This window comes from Cervus canadensis, chromosome 28 (genome assembly GCF_019320065.1).
Source record: "Cervus canadensis isolate Bull #8, Minnesota chromosome 28, ASM1932006v1, whole genome shotgun sequence".
Lineage (NCBI taxonomy): Eukaryota > Metazoa > Chordata > Mammalia > Artiodactyla > Cervidae > Cervus > Cervus canadensis.
Genome location: NC_057413.1, coordinates 23,038,925 through 23,040,418, shown reverse-complemented (window position 1 = coordinate 23,040,418; position 1,494 = coordinate 23,038,925). Strand labels below are relative to the sequence as shown.

The window sequence follows — 1,494 nt, the reverse complement described above, 5'->3', positions numbered from 1 at the left end:
GTGGGTTGCCATGTTCTCCTCCAGGGGATCTTTCTGACCTAGGGATCAAACCCTCATCACTTGTGTCTCCTGCATTGGCACCGCCTGGAAAGCCCATATACAAATATGTATATGTAAATATATATATATATATATACACATGTGTGTGTATGTATATATACATATATACATATATGCACACACACACATATATATTGTCTGTGTGTATTTGTTATTAAATCACATGGGGCTTCATTTTTTTTCCCAAATAAATGTGCAAGAGAGAGTAGTTATGAGAGTAAAAAGAATCCCTGTAAACCATTATCCAATTTGTTCTCTAGAATACCTCTTCCTTAGTACCTTACTGAATACTTTGGCCACATCTTTGTTCCGGAGACTGTATATAAGGGGATTCAGCGTGGGAGTGAGAATGGTGTAGAAGGTTGACACCATCTTGTCCTGGATTGGGGATCGATTAGAATTGGGTCTCACATATATGAACATAGCTGCTCCATAATACATCCCCACAACAATAAGATGTGAAGTACAGGTGGTGAAAGCCTTGTGCCGACCCTCCCCAGAACTCATGCGAATGACAGTTATAATTATACGTGTGTAGGAGATGATGATGAGTGACAAAGGGAGGAGGAGCATTACTACACAACAGATGAAAATAAGTGTTTCGAATGTGGAAGTATCCGTGCATGAGAGATGTAGGAGTGCTGGGACATCACAGAAGAACTGAGCTATTTCTCGGGATCCACAATAGGAGAAAGACAAAGTAGCAGCTAACTCAACAATCCCATCAAAGGCACCAAGGAACCATGAAGAGGCAGCCATGAGTCCACAAAGTTTCCAGTTCATGAGATTGAAATACTGAAGAGGGTAGCAAATGGCAACATAGCGGTCATAGGCCATGACAGCCAACAAGAAGCATTCTGCACCAAGGAGAGACACATAGAGGAATATTTGGGCTTCACATCCTGCTAGAGAAATGGACTTCCTGCCAGACAGGTAGCTGTGGGCCATCTTGGGTACAGTGGTGCAGATGAGCATGAGGTCCATGAGGGAGAGCTGGCCGAGGAGGAAGTACATGGGGGTGTGGAGCCGCGTGTCCAGGTAGATGAGGAGAACCATGAGAGTGTTTGCCAAGAGCGCCATTGTGAAGATGCCCAGGACCAGAGAGAAGAGAAAGATGTGAGTGGGCGTGTAACTAAAAATTCCCATCAAGATGAAGTCAGCGTTGAATGTCTGATTCTCCCACTCCATAATAAATGTCTTCTTTATCTAGAAGCAGAAGAAGTCACAAACGTTAACTACCCGGGTTATTATTTATTCATCATCCTCTCTATGTGTGGTACGCTGGTAAACCAACATACATGATATGGTCAAGCCTGAAAAAGAATGAGCAGAGACTTTGCAGTCAGGTGGCATTAATCACACTCAAGCTCCACCACTGCCAACCTACATGTCCTCTGACGAGTTACTTCTCTGTGCTTTATTTTACTTCCTTTA

At 43.2% G+C, this 1,494-nt stretch overlaps 1 protein-coding gene across 1 annotated transcript; it reads right to left on the bottom strand.

Annotated features, from left to right (window-relative positions):
- Positions 1–265: 265 nt before the first annotated feature.
- Positions 266–1,260, bottom strand: LOC122430001 (olfactory receptor 2M3-like). Its single transcript, XM_043450762.1, has one exon. The coding sequence runs from the start codon at positions 1,246–1,248 to the stop codon at positions 301–303; it is 948 nt and encodes a 315-aa protein (XP_043306697.1). The 5' UTR covers positions 1,249–1,260; the 3' UTR covers positions 266–300.
- Positions 1,261–1,494: the final 234 nt, after the last annotated feature.